Source organism: Drosophila sulfurigaster, chromosome 2L (genome assembly GCF_023558435.1).
Source record: "Drosophila sulfurigaster albostrigata strain 15112-1811.04 chromosome 2L, ASM2355843v2, whole genome shotgun sequence".
NCBI classification, from domain to species: Eukaryota; Metazoa; Arthropoda; class Insecta; order Diptera; family Drosophilidae; genus Drosophila; species Drosophila sulfurigaster.
In genome coordinates, this window is record NC_084881.1 from 23,650,317 (window position 1) to 23,668,036 (window position 17,720).

General features: G+C 34.4%; 3 protein-coding genes across 4 annotated transcripts in view; all 3 read left to right on the plus strand.

The window, feature by feature from the left end:
• Positions 1-5,127, plus strand: part of LOC133838295 (uncharacterized) — a 64,353-nt gene extending 59,226 nt beyond the window's left edge. The window contains exons 7-8 of the mRNA XM_062269366.1: positions 36-240; positions 2,180-5,127. Of these exons, the coding sequence (XP_062125350.1) occupies positions 36-240; positions 2,180-2,952 (978 nt within the window). The 3' untranslated portion in view covers positions 2,953-5,127. The remainder of the gene's footprint in view (positions 1-35; positions 241-2,179) is intronic.
• Positions 5,128-5,653: 526 nt separating this feature from the next.
• On the plus strand, positions 5,654-8,267 carry LOC133838462 (uncharacterized). Of its 2 annotated transcripts, XM_062269589.1 has the most exons (3): positions 5,654-6,169; positions 7,126-7,298; positions 8,062-8,267. In XM_062269589.1, exon 2 carries the CDS (start codon positions 7,157-7,159, stop codon positions 7,289-7,291), a length of 135 nt encoding a protein of 44 aa, XP_062125573.1. In that variant the 5' UTR covers positions 5,654-6,169; positions 7,126-7,156; the 3' UTR covers positions 7,292-7,298; positions 8,062-8,267. The 2 variants fall into 2 exon arrangements, with proteins under 2 accessions (XP_062125573.1, XP_062125565.1); XM_062269581.1 differs by lacking the exon at positions 5,654-6,169 and having other exon boundaries at positions 6,934-7,298.
• LOC133838274 (protein bicaudal C) lies at positions 8,106-16,381 on the plus strand. The gene is made up of 9 exons (XM_062269339.1): positions 8,106-8,694; positions 8,750-8,799; positions 9,165-9,234; positions 9,298-9,377; positions 9,491-9,817; positions 9,885-10,010; positions 10,073-10,452; positions 10,526-11,703; positions 15,535-16,381. Exons 1-9 carry the CDS (start codon positions 8,391-8,393, stop codon positions 15,777-15,779), a joined length of 2,760 nt encoding a protein of 919 aa, XP_062125323.1. The 5' UTR covers positions 8,106-8,390; the 3' UTR covers positions 15,780-16,381.
• The last annotated feature ends 1,339 nt before the right edge of the window (positions 16,382-17,720 follow it).

Here is a 17,720-nt window from a genome sequence, read left to right on the forward strand (position 1 = left end):
CTTTTGTTTTGTTTTGTTTTGTTTTCGTGTTGCAGCTCAAGTGTACGGCGAACATATTCGACATATTCAAGGAGGAAATCGAGAGCATTATCGAGGAGGATAAACCGAGAATCATGGCCTCGGGACGATCCTACGATATGAACAATTATCCCTTGGATGAGCATGGCAACAGCATCGGCGAACGCGACCGAGGACGAGGCTACGAGGATCACAATGAATCCTATTTAACCTACTATTCGCGTAAGTGTTGTAAAATTCCAAAAGTATTAAGTGTTGCAAAGCGAGAATGGAGAGATGAGCATTTCATTTTAACTATTCACTCAATTCTAAAGCACTTTTATCCATTTTTGGTGCGCTCTAAATTCCTTAAGAGTTTATTAAACTACTCTAAGCAATAAATGAAAATAAATAGAAATATATTTAATGTTCGTTAATTCGTATAAACATTCTTGTAGTGCTGATAAACGCCTGTGTTTATATTATTTACACTATTTATGTTTTCTTTGCTCAACAGCAAATCCTTTTTGGGTAAAAGTATTTGAATATTCTGATAGCCTGATCCTAGCTGCTGCTGCTGGCCTCTACAATTTTTGTGCTTTTGCCATGTCATGTTTGCAATACAAGTAGTTGGACCCAGCCAGGAAATTCAAATGGGAGGCAAGGAGTGAGGCACTTGCTGCTGTCCTCCGTTTAGCTGCTCGAACATACAACTTAAATTATGCAAATAACATTTTGCCAGCATAAACATTCAGTGGAGCTGGAGACTAGGACCGAGACCAAGACCAAGACCAAGGCCAGGACACGACATAGTGAACAGGGCAAACAGGAGATGGAGAGCAGCTGCTTCTGTTATCCTGCAGGATAACCGAGCATGCTGCTTATCGAATCAAATGCTTGGGCCAAATCAAATTGGTTTAAAGTTAGTTGCGACATGAAAGATTGTCGCGTCCATTGATGCAGCAGACGCTGCCAGTTTATGTTGCACTTCCAGTTGCAGTCTGCTTGCTCCCAGGCAATCTTTGAAGTCGTCTCCCGGGTTTCCTTTTCTAATTTTACCGTGGAAAGCATTTTGATTGCTGTGTGGCTTATGTGCTTATGGCCTCCTCCTTCTCCTATATAAATAAGTACTGTTTGCTCAAAGTGTTGCCACTTACTTGCGGCAACATTTACTTAGCACCAATTGCAGCAACAGCAGCAACAACAACAACATCAATGTATGTAACTGAGTTCAGACTCCAAATTGTATTTAAAATTTCGGCAGCAACAAAATATATCCAATTGCGCTGAAAAGTATGCAACATTCTTTGCTGCCCTCAAGGTGGGTTACAAATGCTGGGAACAGTTGGGAGGGAACAGTTGGGAGAACAGTTGGGTTACCGCTTGTGTAGAGTTGCTTGTAGTTTCGATTTGGGGGGCCGCAGTTCCGTTGTCGATTTTGGTGAACTTTATGCAAATGCATTGTTGACACACACACACACACGCACACACATGGGGTTACGTATGTGCATATTTCGTTGACTGGATTTGATTTCGTTTCAACTCGATTTTTTTATAGAGTTTTTTTAAAAATGCAGCCATAAGACGACTTATCAGATATTTTTCAGTCTCACAGCAAGTGAGTTATATTCAATGGAGTGAAAGAGTTGCACATAAAACAAAATGTCCTTGCATACATCTAATATGCAAATGTGACAACGAATCTCTAACAACATATCTATAGGTAGAATTTATTTGTTTTACAGCCAGAGAGCGCTTTACTAAATCCCGTAAAATGAACTTGCGCAATATAAATGTGTATTAGGATAGTTTTGTTACTTATAAGATTATAATAATTACGCAATTCATTTTGTATGCAGAAAAAGATATATGAACAATATTCATATATGAAAACAAATAGTTATTTAGTGAAACTGATACGAATAAAATGTGTTTTAAATATCTTCAATTAGTATACGATTTATCAAAGAAAACAATTATTCTAAGCACCAAAAATTATTTTTTTTTAATTTCTCCGTTCAATTTTAACCTCAAACTAAAATGCATCAACTCCACCTATTAAAGGTTTCAGTCTTTGCTAAGGCAGCCAATTAAAAAAAGCATGGTTGTGCTTATACATATGTATGTATGTATGTATATGTGTATACTAATTACTCTTCCTTGTCTCTCTTTCACATTACAGCGGAGGACAGTGCATCAGGCGCCTCAAAAGCTGCACACGAAATCTTTTGGCGCTTTTGGCTATTGAAGCTTACGGAAATGCTGTCAGTCGAACATATAAAAAAGCTCCACAGACACTTCAACAGGCAGTTGGTGAAGTGGGCGTGGCTTAGCAAGAGTGTCGGCTGTTTGGCAGCACTCGCGATGCCCCTTTGGCTGTGGGGAGCCCATCAAATTATCAGCTGTCAATATGGCAGCGATAAAGCAGCGGCGCAACAACAACAACACCAAACGAACGATAGCAGAGGAAATGACAGGAAGACCAGCGACAAAGTCGCGACAGTCGATTGCAATGTGACAATGTCAAAGGCACCAGCAACGGCAGCAACGGCGGCAGCGGCGACGGGGGGAGGCGACAAATGCTTTTATAATTGTCAAATGGCATTGGCAGCACTTTCGAATCGGGATCAGCAGCAGCATAGCGACAACTTGCAAGAAGCAGCACAGCTCCATCGCGATGATTATGATAGCGATGTTCATGATGATGATGCTGATGACGACGATGACGATGCGAATGATGACAATTTTGATGGTGCTGATGGTGGGAATATTGCAAGTGTTACCAATGCCAGCGATGATTTAACTGCAGCAGCAATAACGAAGGCAGCTGCATTGAAGCGACATCAACAGCTGTCAGCGACACTTGCCCAAGTGGGCGTGGCAGCGACGCTGGATCAACGATTATTGATGACTTGGCAGGAGTTGGCAACGCCAGCGAGCACCTCCTCGTGCTGATGCTGAATTGATGATGAAATGCATTTCAAAAAGTAGCTTAAGGTGTTGCTGAGTTCGCTCTTGCTTTTATTTTCTTTTCTTTTCTTTTCTTTTCTGTTTTCTCTCTCTTTTTGTGTTTAACGCGCGAGCAGCGTGGCAATAATTAATACAACATTACAAGCAGAGGAAAAAAAAAATTAAAATAAATATGTATTAATTGCATTTGGGGCAGCAGGCAAATAATCGAAACAGGACTTGTAATATGATATAGTACAGCAAATTTAATATATATATATACAGTATAAACAAATTAAACATAATATTATATAATAAAAAATATATTTAAGCGAATAAATACAAACAGGTGAAGCTCATAAAATCGTTTTAGAGAGAAAAAAAACGAAAATACTTAATATAGCAATTTAAGAGGCATGTATGTATGTTATTTATTTCCAATGAATTATAAAAGTCTTAAGTCACTGCAAATAGTTCGTCACTCTGTTTATCAACAGCTGAGCAAGAGAGAGAGATCAAAAGAGTCGAAGAAGATGTAAGCCAATAAAAACATAGACTTCAGAATCAAAAGCTTAGCTTTTAACGCTCTCTTCAGTCTAGTAAAACAGCGCTAAAATGTTATAGTTCGATTAGTTAAGAGAGCGTTATGTTGTATTACAGTTTGACATTCACTGTCAACGTACTCTTCACTCTTTAGATCGCAATTTGGTGAATTTTTATTGAGTTTTGCATAAATGTGATAATTCGGAACACCGAATACATAAATATAATAAAGAATTTCAAGAAAATAGTAAAAACTTGCAAAGGGCCTAATTCATGAAATACTATATCACATGTTATTCATATTTCGCCCACACAATACTAGAGCAAACAAAGGGAGAGAGAGGGAATTATAAAAGCTTTAAATTGCACTTGAGCTTAGCTTTTTGTACCGTAGTGCATTTTAAAGCATCAAATGAGTTTGTAAACAATAGTGAAAAGCTTCATATACCTTTTATGAATTGTGTTCTAACTGCACAGTGCTCTCCTTAAGTCTCTAAACAGTGGCCAGTGAAATGTATGTAAATAAAATTAAAACTACGATTAATTCAAAGGAGAACGAAAGCATAAAAATAAAACACAAACATAATATAAAAAACATTATACGAGTACTGAAAGGAACTTTTTACGGTTTTGGAAGCATGCAAAATTAATTACTGTTATTGTTCATTTGTAGACACAAAACAATAATCATTTTAGGTAAAATCATAAATCTTGAAACAAACAAATTCCATATTATTTGAGCAATCAAAACGATAACAACAAAATTATTTAAAATTTTTGGCAAACAAAAATCCAACGGTAAATAGTTCCTTTGCCTTAATAAATAAATCGGTGTAATTGTAACTGGAAGCATAGAGCGCAACATGTAAATTGAATAAAGATTTCGGAAAGATATAATATAACAAAAAAAAACATGAAAATGGTAGATAAAAGAGAATACAATACGAAAACTAAGTTAAATTATGTAATAACAATAAATTAATACTCAAAAAGGAAAAACAAGACAAACCGAAATACATTTATAATCAAAATTTTGAAAGTTGTAAATAGAGAAATATGTTAAGAAGTTGTCTAGAGAGCACAAATCAATTGTGCATGTATGGTTAGTAAATTTATATGTGTAAATGTTAAATATTATTATATTATAATATATATAGATATACATATATCGAATACAATTATGTAATGTAAATGCATGCGCTCAGATTTGTCTAATCAAAACGTGTTGTGAAAGTTGTCTTCCCTTATTTATGTTAGCTCAATGATCTAAAGTTAATTGGTTCATTGACTTTTCGTTCTTCACTTTAATTTTGCTAAGCTTAACTATTCTGATGAGTTTTACAAACTTTTGTGAAATTGTTAAATGGTAGTCAGAATAGATCTACAATATATAAAACCCTGTTAGTGTACATAGAACCCCATTAAGGAACTAAGAGTGTCGATTTCTTATTTTACTTTTAAATATCAATATAAACTATACAAAGAAATATAATTAAATAAATATAAATGTTATTTATCAACTAGGCTAAGAAATAGTTTTAAACACACATGAATAACAAAATAAAACGCTGCTTGCATTGAATATAAAGGACATATTCATATCTAAACGAACAAAATAATAACATTAAATAAACAAATGCAAATACAAAAATTAATAATAGCCAAGATCCCTGTTAACGCCAACTCTAAAATGATGTAAAAAGTAAAAATTATAATACGAAGGAACTCAATACATATAAGCATAAAAAGAAAATTAAATGAATATTATTGTAAAAAGTAAATACATAAGCGACATAACTTAGTATTTATGGCTATTGGTTTAAAAGTAAGCAAATTTAATATATAAATAAACAATAATAAATTACGAATAATGAAATAACAAAAACGTGTTCAACTCTATGGCGGTCTGCGCGTTAACTCCTGTGCCTCACTGTGCTGTGGCGCCATCTATTGTCCAGCCTTTGAACTGCGGATTAAATGGTAAAGCTTTCAACAGGCATGCAAAGCTTTTAAAACTGTTGCAATATTGAATTGTTGTTTTAAAATACACGTGTTGATCTTGAAGCTTCACTTCACTCCCCCCCATTCAAGAGAGCTGACTAAAGCTCTGCCTGAAGGTCAGACCGGACAATATGAAGAATCAGGGCGGGCAGTCAACGCGCTTCAATGACGACGACAACACCGCCCGAGTCCCTTTCAATTTACATTTACTACGACGCGTTGTATTCCGCGAAACTTAATTAAGTTTAGTTTTATTAAAAACTTTTTGCAACAACCACCAAACTGGGTGAACTCCTCCCTCACTTGACCATTATTCAGATCCGGAAAAAATTCATTTTCGTTTTTCATTCAAAAATTTCAATTTTTTCTGTATTATCTATACACGTGTCTTGATTAATTAATTGTACCTCCCCCTCGCGCCCCTGTCTTCGGTAGTGATTACTATTTAATTTTTTTTTTGTTAAATTAAAAAATAAGACGACTACCAAAAATCCTCTGCAAATTTGACAAATTGACCAAAATAATAATTGTTCCTAAAAATTAAATAACACATTACTTTTTACGTGATCAATAAATTAATTAAATTAAAACGTCCTTGTGCCCATACTTAAATTTTTATAAATAAATGTGTTAAAATCGAGAAAATTTGTGTCTTCTGTGCATAGTATTAAAATTCGCGGTGAGTTTCTCAATTGTTTTGGCGGGAAAAAATAAAATAGGAACAATTTCCTTTTTCATTTTGCTTTAGCGAAAAGACTAAGCAACATATTAAGTTAACAGCCCGCTGTTAAGTTGCAGCAACATTTTAACACACTTTCAAATGCTCGTAATAATTTTTATCCAACTTTTTATCCAGCTTGTAAAAAAATTAAATGTAAGAAAATAAAAAATGCACACATTTAATAAATTTGTTAAAAAAAAAAACATTTAAAAAATTTATATTCTTTTATGAAAGCTGAGACAATAGCAATGAGTCCAATAATTTATAGGAAAAGCCCAAAAGCCTTGATCTCTCGCCGAACCGATTAAGCTCAGCTCAACTCACTTCAACTTCACCTCAGTTAAACTCAGTTGGACTCTCTTTAAATTTGATTCTATGAAACTCAACTCGACTCTCTTATAGTTTTGCTTAGATTCTTTTAAGCTCAGTTAAACTCTCTTGAAATTTTGATTATTTTAAGCTCAATTCGACTCCCTTGCACTAAAATGTTTTTGTTTGAAAAGAGCATCAGCGTTTTTGTGGCCAGCCTAACAACTCTCTCTGCGAGTGGTTCGTTGACCCAGTCCGAATCTATTTAAGCATTTCTCCAGGCGAGCCTGCAGTCTGGCGACAATTATCCCATTGGCTAGCACGAATTTAGGATTTACAGTTGCAATTAATAGCTTTCGCTGGCTACAAATACTTGCGATTGAATCATATCACTCCGACTCGGGGACAAAATTACCACAACGTTCAATTGCCTTCGAGTCTTGCATAGAATTGGTAGCAGAAAAGTTCCTCCCCGACTACTTGTAGTGTACAATTATTTCGCATTGGAAATATACATATAAATATATATAGATAGACTCATATATGATAATATTAAAAGAAATAATAGTAAAACAAAAGAATACACTCTATATATTTTGGTATAGACAAATCCGATTGCGTTGATCACAATTATAAATGCCTTTCATCGAACGATTCGTACAAATTCGTAATTTTGTTATGAACATTTGCCTTGTCGAGGCCATACAATTTGTCCAGGACCTAACGCATGCCATTTGTTTGGACTTTCAAGGCCTCTTCAATCTGAAATAGTGGTGCGGTAAGTGAAAGCAAGCAAGAAAAAAGAAAGTGAAAGTGTCAAAGTGTCTACACCTTTTAACTGTTCATGTCAATGTCAAATCTTCTACGCTTCCGTTCATAAAATATGTAAGAAAAAAGAAAAGAACCTCATGGCATTTTCCTTTACTTTCTAAAGAGGTTATGTGAAATGTGTTTGCCCTAATATAGATGTAAAAATAGCTTTGAAATGTTCAAAAATATTTCATAAGCAGGTTTCTATAATTATAGACATATTTTTAATCTAGTCCCACATTTTAAATTAAACCAAAAAACTCATTTATCCAGCACTTAAAAAACATTAATCTCTTTTTTACTACCCAATAATACTTAAAAAGAAAAACATACTCCATGTATATAATTTACGGCATATAATGAGATTCATTTAAATTCAAAGACCACCAAATTATCATTAGAAATATTAAACAATTAGAAGATTCGAAAATATTATCTAAATATTATCTTCACATTTAATTGAAAATTTACCTATATAAAATTAAATAATCGTCGATATCAATTTAAAATGAATGAAAAATAACGTTTATGAGAATCTGAAAATGGATAATAATGGAGAGTTATTAATATAAAAGATAATAAAATGTTATATAAATACAATAGCATAAAATTTATGCTAGATATATGTAAAAAATAAAATATTATACTGTCTATGTCGTCAATAAATTACTAAAGTGTGTGTTCATAACTAATTTAATAAATTTGTTAATGCCAATATTTTTTCCACATAGCTTTTCGCATTTCTTCTTCTTCTGTATTTCGTATACATACACACACACACACTTAAACACAAGCACACTCAATCTTCGAAACCTTAACCCAACCAACACACACAATCCACCGAACTCAAAACTCAGACGGACCAAAGTGAACGTTTAGAATTGTCGTAAATAACAATCGAAACAAAACTAAAAGAACCGACCAATCGATAAACAAATCGAACAAGTTTGCTGACAGCAGGCGTAAATCGATTGGCCGATAGCCAATAAAGCGAACAACAAAACTGCGATTAGCGGACAATTAGACAAAAGGAAGAAACGGACAAGCGAAAATTTTCGACATGCTCTCCTGTGCCTCATTCAATAAGCTTATTTATCAAACGGCCGCGGATGTTACCGCCATGGCCAGCGGTAAATCGACTCCAGTTGGAGTCGATCTTAGTTCTCTGCCGCTGGCAACAGGCGTTGGCGACGGTAGCGTGGGACGTGGTGCCCCCAGCGAAACGCAGAGCGAAATCTCATCGGTGGACAGCGATTGGAGTGACATACGTGCCATTGCATTGAAATTGGGAGTACAAAATCCAGACGATTTGCACACGGAACGTTTTAAGGTGGACCGACAGAAACTAGAACAGTTGATAAAGGGTACGATCAATCCACTGTAATAGATCCATATTCTAATACTCTTCTTAATTCACAGAGAACAGCGTCATTGAAGGCATGAACGGTGCTGAGTATTTCTTTGATGAGGTAAGTGTACATTAAGTTAATGAATTTTATATTGGATTTTAATGCTTGAGCTAAATTCCCTATTCATTTATTATTGTAACATTCACATTTGTAACGTTTTTCCGTTAGATGGTAGAAGAGAATTTCTAAAAATATTTTGAATCAAATTTTTGTAAACATTTGGCTTTGCATTTTCAGTTAAAAATTTGTACTTCATCTAACTAATGGAAATTATTTCAACATATGTTTAATGTTTTTTGCATACCCAATTTAAATTTTAGTGAATAAACTTTAAATGTTTTGCAATTTGTAATTGTTGAAAAGCCAAATTCAAGTGTATTATAAAGGGACGAATATAAACCACAGATATATATTATATCTTTTAGATAATGAACACCACGGATACTTATGTGAGCTGGCCTTGCAGACTCAAGATTGGAGCCAAGAGCAAAAAGGGTAAGAATTTTTTAATATTTGCACATAATGTATGATTTTAATAATTTTACTTATTTTTTATAGATCCCCATGTGCGAATTGTGGGTAAAATGGAACAGGTGCAGCGTGCCAAGGATCAAATTCTGAGCAGCCTGGACTCAAGGGTACGTACAGACGAGTAATAGTGGCATTCTAAGTGCTATCTTAGAATTTCATATATGATCGCTAAATAAACTTATTTATTATTATTATTTATTATTTATTTATTTTTATTTAGGGGACGCGTGTGATTATGAAAATGGATGTCAGCTATACGGATCACTCTTACATCATTGGCCGCGGCGGTAACAATATAAAGCGGATTATGGATGAATCGCATACGCATATACATTTCCCAGATTCGAATCGTTCGAATCCCACGGAGAAATCGAATCAAGTTTCGCTTTGCGGCAGTTTGGAGGGCGTTGAACGTGCCAGGGCCATGGTGCGACTCTCGACACCGCTGCTCATCTCGTTCGAGATGCCAGTAATGGGTCCAGGAAAGGTGCAGCCAGATCACGAGACGCCCTACATCAAGATGGTCGAAAGCAAGTTCAATGTGCAGGTAATAACCCCAAGAAAATACTCTTATCCCTGGAAATGTATTTTCATGCTATTGTTTCTGTTACCAGGTCATATTCTCATCGCGACCCAAGTTGCATACATCCCTGGTGCTTGTCAAGGGCTCCGAAAAGGAGTCGGCCCAAGTACGCGATGCCACACAGCTCCTTATCAACTTTGCCTTTGAGAATATTGCAGTAAGTACAAAGCAGTTGAATCAATTACAATTTTGGCATAATCCAATTGATTTCCTTTTTAGAATCAAATTCTTGTCAATGTGCAAATGGAGATATCGCCGCAACATCATGAGATTGTAAAGGGAAAGAATAATGTAAATCTGCTGAACATCATGGAGCGCACACAGACCAAAATCATATTCCCCGATCTGACAGACATGAACGTGAAGCCGCTGAAAAAGTCACAGGTTACGATTAGTGGACGCATCGATGATGTCTATAGGGCGCGACAACAATTGCTTGGCAATTTGCCCGTTGTCTTGATATTTGACTTTCCCGACAATCAGACCGATGCATCTGAAATTATGGGTCTTAACGTCAAATACGGCGTCTATATAACGCTACGCCAAAAGGCGCGACAAAGCACGCTGGCCATCGTTATCAAGGGCATTGAGAAATTTATAGGAAAGTTACCCCGACAATGTAAACCTAAATGAAAACTGAAAAATGAACTGATTTTCCTTTTTCTCACTTGCAGACAAGATATACGAGGCACGCCAGGAGATATTATGTCTGTCGACGCCGGCGATCAAACCGGAGCTACCCGATCATTACTATATGCCCAAGGATAAGGATCTGAATTTGGCGTATCGCACTCAATTGACCGCATTGCTTGCTGGCTATCCCGATAGTCCGAAGACGCCTTCCCTGTTGCCGCCCTCAATGGGGTCACAATTGTCGCCATATGGCAACAAGAATCATTTACTGCTCAATGGCAATGTAGCCGTTGGCATGACCACGCCCACTGGGGTCTGCACGCCCACTCAAAAGTATATGCCGTTACACAATAGCGCCTACCAACCGCGTCAAGTGCCGACTATAACCCAGAACAACAACACCAACAACAACAATAACTTTTTGCAAGTACCTACCTCAGGACTTTTGAAGCCGCCACAAGTGCCTAGCGGTCCACCATCGGTGGGTTCGAATGTATCGCCACGCAACAGCTGTAGCCAGAACACAAGCGGCTATCAGAGTTTTAGCAGCAGCACCACATCGCTGGAGCAATCGTATCCACCATATGGCCAGTTGCAGGGGGCCGTCTCATCGACGTCCTCCTCGTCGGGTGGCAACAACAATCGTGCGCACTATTCGCCCGACTCCACGTACAGCAGCGAGACGGGCAGCATTGCTGGCACCACCGCACGTCTTGGTCGCCGTCTTAGCGATGGAGTACTGCTTGGGCTGGGCAGCGCCATAGGCGGCGCACATCTGTTGCCCGGCAGCGCTGAAAGCTATCGCAATCTTCATTATGATCTGGCCGCCGCTGCGGGCAAGCATCAGCACCATCAACAGCAGCAGGCATCGCAACGTGCTTGTGAATTTGATATACAACGTGCACTTGGCTTCAAGGCCATGGAACGCACACCTGTCGCTGGTGAGCTGCGCACTCCAACCCCTGCCTGGATGGGCATGGGAATTAGCCGCACATCGCCAGCACCCATTGAGACGGTGGATGATGGTTCCAATGGTGGTGCCAATACAGCCAATGGCTGGCGTATGCCGCCACCACCGCCAGGCCTTTGTTCCCCATACGGACTGAGCGCAACGACGGGATTGCTGGACGCAACGCCCGTGAGTCGGCGCTTGCAGCTGTCCCAACATAAGGACATACACACACTACTAACGAGCGTCGGCTTGGAGCACTACATAAGTGAGTAGTAGCCCAAATAATCCAATCGAAATTCAGATAATAATTAGTAGTTAAATTTGGTGTTACTATAATTTATTTGAGCAATTGAAAGTTTACAAATTGAATGAAAGCATTCTATTATGTTGCGTAAAAATGGTCAAATATTTAGGTCAGTTCAATATTATTTAATGCAGCTCTATTCCTATTCGACATACCTATAGATAGATACATTATGTGAACGATCTGTTAAATTATTTGAATTGTGCACAACACTTCAAGAAACAATTTAACTACCTTTCAATTAACAACCAATCAAGAACATTTACTTTTTTACAAGTAAAAATCATCTAATAAGTTGTATCAACTTCTGTCAATTTGATACAATTTTGGATCCTATTTAAGGCCTTGTATGTTACATTATTAAAGCAAGCACTCGTAACAACCTGACTATTTCCCAATTAAAAATAAGTTGATTTTGTCGCTTACTGCTAATTTTATTGCACATTCACATTTTTTCTAACTTAAATTAACTTAATTACTGTTTTTAGTAGAGACACCAGAATATTGTTTCCATGTGTCAAATCCAGTCGAAAGATCTATTTTAGAAATATTGGGAATCCAAACGGTTTCAACGATTGCATCCACTTCACTCAATCTATAGGCCTTCAAAATTCTCTTTACTTTTATCTCAACGTTTCGAAGCTTTGTTGTATCCTTCTAGCGCTCTGTCTGAAACAGAATCCATTTAATTCCTCTTGCAGGAGATATATTCAGGAAAGGCTTCCAATCATTTTAGTTCGGATTTCTGCAAGATTGATCCAATCCTGTTTTCGTTGTCCTTTCACAATTCTTGTCCAGCTTACGTCGAACTTTAGACAGAAATATGCATCGTCGTTCCAAAAGTGTTTTTCAACTTTTGCAGAAGATGAAATTTTTATGCAGTTCCAATTTTTGCTTAGTACGAATTGCTAGGTTCATAAATTGTTGGTTTGATTAAATCATTTCATTTAAGGAAGAACAATTCATGTCTCCGTCTCGCATAGCCGAGTTATCCAGCCGATGGTTAATGCTTCTTTAAAGGCAAGAACAAAGTGTTAAAAGCAAACACGACATTGCCATGGAAACTCAAAGCTGTTGAACATTAATCTCTTAGTATTTGATAAAACGTATTAATGTAGATTTTATATAGACGTACCAATGGATTGACTTTTAGAGGCATATGTATATCCATCAGCCAATATATAGTTTTTACCATTCGAAGTGAGTGTTCCTTTTCCTTGAAATTTTTATAGATATAATGATGCCAACATAATAGACCAAACAATTTCTCTGTACAGTGCGCCAGTTGCTGGATCGTAAGCTGGAGAAAAGTGGATGTTTTTAAAGCGTTGAAGTGTCGATATATCATAACTAGTAAATTTCTATTGTCTCCATTTCTTTTTTTATTTATATATATATATTTTTTTTTTTTGTAATTTTGGTTTCCCTTTTATTTTTTTTATTTATTTTTTTTATGTTTTTTCGTTTTTTTTTTATCTTTTTTTGTATTCATATTTGTTGTTTCTTGTTACATTTTATACATCTAGATTTTTTTTATTATATTTGTTTTTTTTTAAGAGTATATCTTTTTTTGTATTTTAATTTTATTTATTTTTATTTTTTTTTTTTTTTTTTGATTTTACATGGATTCTTGTTATGAGGGGCAGTCCTCAATTCTACTAATTGATTCCTTAATGTATTTTTTTCATTTTTTATATTTTTTTGTACTTTTTGTGTTTTTTTATATAATTTCTTTTTTTTTGGCTTTTACATGGGTTCTTGTTATAAGGGGCAGTCCTCAATTCTACTAATTGATTCCTTAATGTATTTTTTTTTCTTTTTCCAAATTTTTTTTTTTGTAATTTTTGTTGGTTCTTATATAATTTTTTTTTTTTTTTTTTTTTACATGGGTTCTTGTTATAAGGGGCAGTCCTCAATTTTACGAATCGATTCCTTAATGTTTTTTTTTTTTTATTTTTATAGATTTTTTTTGTCTTTTTTTTAATTTTATAATGTTTTTGGATTTTACATGGCCTTTTTTATATAGGGGCAGTCCTCAATTTTACTAATCGATTCCTTAATGTATTTTTATTCTTTTTCCAAATTTTTTGTTTTTTTTTTTTTTTAATTTGTGTTTTTTTATATATATATATTTTTTTTTATTTTACATGGGTCTTGTTATATGGGGGCAGTCCTCAATTTTACTAATCGATTCTTTAATGTTTTTTTTTTGTTTATATTTTTATAGATTTTTTTTGTCTTTTCTTGATTTTATAATGTTTTTGGATTTTACATGGCATCTTGTTATAAGGGGGTCAGTCCTCAATTTGGCTAATTGATTCGTCAATTTTTTTTTTTTTTTTTTTTTTAATTTTGTAATTTGTCCTGTTATAATTTTTTTTTTGTCTTTTTTTTTAATTTTGTAATGTTTTTTTGATTTTACATAGGTTCTTGTTATATGAGGTAGTCCTCAATTCGTCAATTTTTGTGGGTTTTCTAGTGAATATTTTTTTGTCTTTTTTTAAATTTTATAATGTTTTTGGATTTTACATGGGTTTTTGTTATATAGGGACAATTCTCAATTTGTTAATTGATTCAATTTTTTTAGGATTTTCTGAGTAAATATTTCTTTTTTTTGAGATTTTGTGAATTACATTTTATGTTTTAGGATTTTACATGGGTTTTTGTTATAAGGGGTCAGTCCTCAATTTGCTAATTGCTTCGTGACTTTTTTTTGGGGGTTTTCAAAGTGAATATTTCTTTTTTTGGGATTTTGTAAATTTAATTTTAAAATGTTTTTGTATTTTACATGGGTTGTTCTTGTTATATGGAGCCAGTCCTCAATTTGCTAATTGATTTGTCAAATTTTTTTGTGGATTTTTTAGTAAATATTTCTTTTTTTGGGATTTTGTAACTTGTTTTGTTATAATTTTTTTTTTTAATGTTGTAATGTTTTTGGATTTTACTTGGGTTCTTGTTATATGGGGCAGTCCTCAATTTGTTAATTGATTCGTCAATTTTTTTTTTGTTTTCTAAGTGAATATTTCTTTTTTTGGGATTTTGTAAATTTAATTTTAAAATGTTTTTTGGATTTTACATGGGTTGTTCTTGTTATATGGAGCCAGTCCTCAATTTGCTAATTGATTCGTCAAATTTTTTTGTGGGTTTTCTAGTGAATATTTCTTTTTTTGGGATTTTGTAACTTGTTTTGTTATAAATTTTTTTTTGTTTTTTTTTAATTTTATAATGTTTTTGGATTTTACTTGGGTTCTTGTTATATGGGGACAGTCCTCAATTTGTTAATTGATTCGTCAATTTGTTTTTTTGCTTTTCTAAGTGAATATTTATTTTTTTTTGGGATTTTGTAATTTGTCTTTTTTTTAATATTTATTTTTTTTAATTTTTTGTTTTTCCCTTTTTTTGGCCACTCTTCAATTTTAATAATTGATTCGTGAATTTTTGTATATATCTTCTCCATTCTTTTTTTTTTGGGTAGTTTTACATTTAAATATTACTTTTTTTGGGTTTTCTTTACATGTTTTTGTTATGTCTTTGTACTATACTCAGCATTACTAAATTTCTACTATATGATTTTTTACCCAACGGTAAACGGATTTGCACCATGATTTTTTTTTTTTTTTGGTTCCTTAATATATGAATTTTTTTTTAGTTTTGTTACTTTCAATATTTCTTTTTTTTTAATAGTTTTGAACTATTTTTTTATATTATGTATATTTTTGATAGTTTTACTACTTTGCACTTAATTAAGCACTTATAATATAATCACCCGTATTTCCATATTTTTTTTTGCAGAGATTTTCGTTTTAAACGAAATTGACTTGGAAATGTTTACAACACTGACGGAGGAGAATCTAATGGAGCTGGGCATCACCGCGTTTGGAGCTCGCAAGAAGCTGCTGGCGGCCATTCACACGCTTCTGGCCAACGAAGCCGCCTGCAGTAGTATGCCCAGCAGCAGCTCCTCGCAGAGCTCCTCGCCGCGATTCTCCGGCAGCGCTGCGCCCGGAGCCGAGCGTCGTCCCTCGAATCAGTGGTAAATGCTGAGACAATTGTGGGTTATAGTAGATCTATATGCCTAAACAAAATGCTCAATACTAACTATATAATATAGGAAAAGTGAAGAACAGAATTCTCAACAAATACGAAACCCTACACAAAAATAGTATTCAAAGCCTCTCAACTCGTTTATTTATTTAACGTTAATTCTAATCTTGCTTGAAGTCTTCAAAATAACTGTAGTGAATATACCACGAGAAATTGTAACCTAAACAAAACTAGAAACCAGAAAAAAACAAACAATTTGAGAAGTTTTCAGTGATGCGTATACTAAATTTGCAATTACGTAGTTTGGCTTGACTTATACTCGCATTTGTACTCAAACGAATATCTAACTTGTGAATAATTTATGCACTTTAACTACGTATTTATAATGTTTATTGTAAAGAATGAATTTAACTGAAGAACATGTTGTTTGAAACAAAAAACACTTTATGGCTTGTAAAATTCTAAATAAATAATAACAAAAAAGCAAAACAAAAAAGCAAAACAAAAAAATTAAAACAAAACAAAAAAGGAAAAAACAATAACAAAACAAACTAACTGAATAAAATAAAAATAAATAAATTTGAAACAAAAACAACTATGCGATATTAAATGAACTGAAGATGGGGCGAAGGAGGTAGGAGAAGATAAGGAAGATAAAAGCAGGAACAAGGAAGGGAAAACAAGGGAGGAGAATTCATTTAATATTCACAAATGTATAACTATTTACATTATCAAATTCAACTCAAACCCCAAAACCAGGAGACAAGTTGAAAGAGATCTATTATCTTCGACTAGTCAAAGCCGATGAAGAAATTTTCGACGGTTCCAGCAAGATAGATGACGGAAAAATGTGGAAAGCGGAAAGGTATGGTATTAAATTATTGTGATTACTTTGACGGACAGACAACAAAAGGCAACAAATCGACACGTTGATTTGAAGATACTTTTCGGTTACGGCACAAACACAAGATTAATCACGGAGTTGAAATTATTTCAATATTTTACACACGGAGCAACTGAAGAACTTTTAACAAATTACTGAGTGAAACTGGAAACACGTCACGAGTCGACGAGGTTCGAATGTAAAATGAACTACTGATGGTAAGAAAGTCAGCCTATTTATAGCAGAAAATACTGTGCAAAGTCGCCATTTGCATTTCGCATCAAGGACATTGGAAGGTAATGGTAATAGAATATAGAACTTCTTGGAAATACTCGTACCTGCTTAAGCCACGTACCTTGAGTACCTTAAGTCCACGGCTTAGGTAATTACACTCACTCACTTCAAGGACAAACTGCCTTTAATGACTACTACCTGCGAACAGACGGTTCTCATATGTATGTATTTGCATTTCCAACAGATCTTCCAGTGGAAAATTTTAAAATTCCTGGAAATTTTACGCTAATCGCATATGCCTTAAAGCATAGATAAAATGGCAACTGGTTTTTCCAAGAGAAAGCATATTATAATATCGTTTTAAAGAACCATAAAAGTATCTTAAGAAAAGAAGACATTACATTTTACTAGACGGCCAGAGACAGAGAACTTAGTATGTTCGAATTTCTTATGAATTTGGTAATTAATATTCTTCCTGTGCCACATTTTTTTTCGAAAGACGATTTAAAATATAAACAATTTTAGTAAAATTTAATTTTAGTGTTCCCCAGGAAAAAAATATATATGTATGTATATATACATATAATGTTCATAGAGATCGATTAAGCAATCAACAATTACTAAAACAATTAGTGGATGGGACAAGCAAATTAGAAAGGAATCATTTGATGATTATATTCCTGAAAATTTTAAAATAAATGTAAAAATTAATTAATTCATCTGGATTATAACTCAGTGCGTAAAATATTTAAAAGTACACGACTACGACATACCCGCTACCCATTCTCAATACAAACAAAACTGTGCGGGATTCTGA

What these genes read in the sequence shown, in the direction of transcription:
- LOC133838274 (XM_062269339.1), top strand. Translation starts at nt 8,391, where the DNA reads ATGCTCTCCTGTGCCTCATTCAATAAGCTTATTTATCAAACGGCCGCG. An exon ending in TGGAGCCAAGAGCAAAAAGG is followed by an intron (nt 9,235 to 9,297) that starts GTAAGAATTTTT and finishes TATTTTTTATAG; the next exon opens with ATCCCCATGTGCGAATTGTG. An exon ending in TGAGCAGCCTGGACTCAAGG is followed by an intron (nt 9,378 to 9,490) that starts GTACGTACAGAC and finishes ATTTTTATTTAG; the next exon opens with GGGACGCGTGTGATTATGAA.
- LOC133838462 (XM_062269589.1), top strand. Translation starts at nt 7,157, where the DNA reads ATGCCTTTCATCGAACGATTCGTACAAATTCGTAATTTTGTTATGAAC.